General features: G+C 54.0%; 1 protein-coding gene across 1 annotated transcript; it reads right to left on the bottom strand.

The window, feature by feature from the left end:
* Window positions 1-8: 8 nt before the first annotated feature.
* On the bottom strand, window positions 9-649 carry LOC108561697 (lysine-rich arabinogalactan protein 19-like; the record flags this gene model as incomplete). The annotated part of the gene is made up of 1 exon (XM_017919770.1): window positions 9-649. A coding segment is annotated over exon 1 (641 nt), but the record flags the coding sequence as incomplete, so codon positions are not given.
* Window positions 650-1,371: the final 722 nt, after the last annotated feature.

The raw sequence follows: 1,371 nt of genomic DNA, 5'->3' as shown, positions 1-1,371 counted from the left end.
CGAGAGACTCGTCTGCGCTGTTTATGAAGACAGTCCGTCCTCTAATTTTAAGGGTTTCCGAGTCCCTATTGAAATTCATTGCGAATTCCGTCGTGCAGAGCATCTTCAGCAGGAACCTGTGGTTCAGGTTCTCTGCTGGTAGTCCGTCGACGCGCCATTGGAAGGTGCGAGGCTTGGCTGACGATGTGGTTGTCGCTGACGGGGTGGTCTGTTTCGGAGAGGACGGTGCTGAGAGCCTTGATAAAGGCGCGGCTGGCTGCCTTGAGAAAGGCGTGGTTGTTGATGTTGCCGGCGGGGTGGCCGGCCTCGGCGAGGACGGAGCTGAGGGCCTTGATAAAGACGTGGCTGGCTGCCTTGAAAAAGGCGTGGTTGCTGCTGGCGGCCTTGATGAGGGCGTCGGCGAAGTGCATTGTCGCTTCGGCGACATGGAGGCCGATCGGCGCGGCTTCTGAGATTGCCGCGATGGGGCCATGGCGGTCTTCTTGGCCGGCGGTGCGGCGGTAGATGAATGGGCCTTAGTGGCTGTGGCAGCCTTAAGGTAGGAGGCCTTCAGTGGTGAGAACGTCACCTTACTGTTGGCCCTTCGGAGCCTTTCAGCCTTGGTGCTTGGCTTCAGGTCTGGGTCTGTCGGTTTCGACGGCATCGGCATTGTCGCGTTGTTGGTGTTCCGGCGGCTGGTGGGCTTGGCGCGGTGCGCTCACTATTGGGAGAGTACCCCACCCATGGGCGCAGTGACACTGTTCACTTGGTGTTAAAAATCCCGGGCGACTCAATGAGTGCGCGGCACGTTGTTACCGCGGCTGTGGTACGATGCACAGCGCGTGGTGTCACAAGTACAGAGTACAAAGTACACGGTGCACAAAAATGTCACAAAAAATGTCACGGCACAAACACAAACGGCAAAGAGAGAGACACGAAAATGGTGGCACTAACCTTATCCTTGGGCTTGTTGCGGATCCTAGGGCTGGAGCTGCTGGTAGAGATGTTCACTGGTCGGAGGCACGGCACGGAATCTTCGAAGAACGATTATGGATATCCGGCCGCTTATATACCCTCAGCGGGTATCATCCTTATCTGCCCTTCCAGGTATATCCTCTACGGGCTGGAGTAGGGCGTACCGTACCGGGTTGGTACGTGACATCATATCCGGGCTGAAGTCAGCGCCACAGCGGCAATCGCAGAAGCCGCGCCGATCAGCCTCCATGTCGCCGAAGCGGCAATGCACTTCATTTTAATTTTTAAATTCTTTTATTATGTTTAAGAGTGTTACAAGTTATTACAGTTAGTTATGTGGCTTTTTGCGAGCTTAAGCTCTTTGAGCCATTACATTAAGCGGTTAATGGTAAAGTTATAAAAAAAGAAAAAAAAATT

The sequence above is a fragment of the Nicrophorus vespilloides genome, unplaced genomic scaffold (assembly GCF_001412225.1).
Source record: "Nicrophorus vespilloides isolate i.1.1-1 unplaced genomic scaffold, Nicve_v1.0, whole genome shotgun sequence".
Classification (NCBI taxonomy): Eukaryota; Metazoa; Arthropoda; class Insecta; order Coleoptera; family Silphidae; genus Nicrophorus; species Nicrophorus vespilloides.
This window is presented reverse-complemented; position numbering and strand designations above follow the sequence as displayed.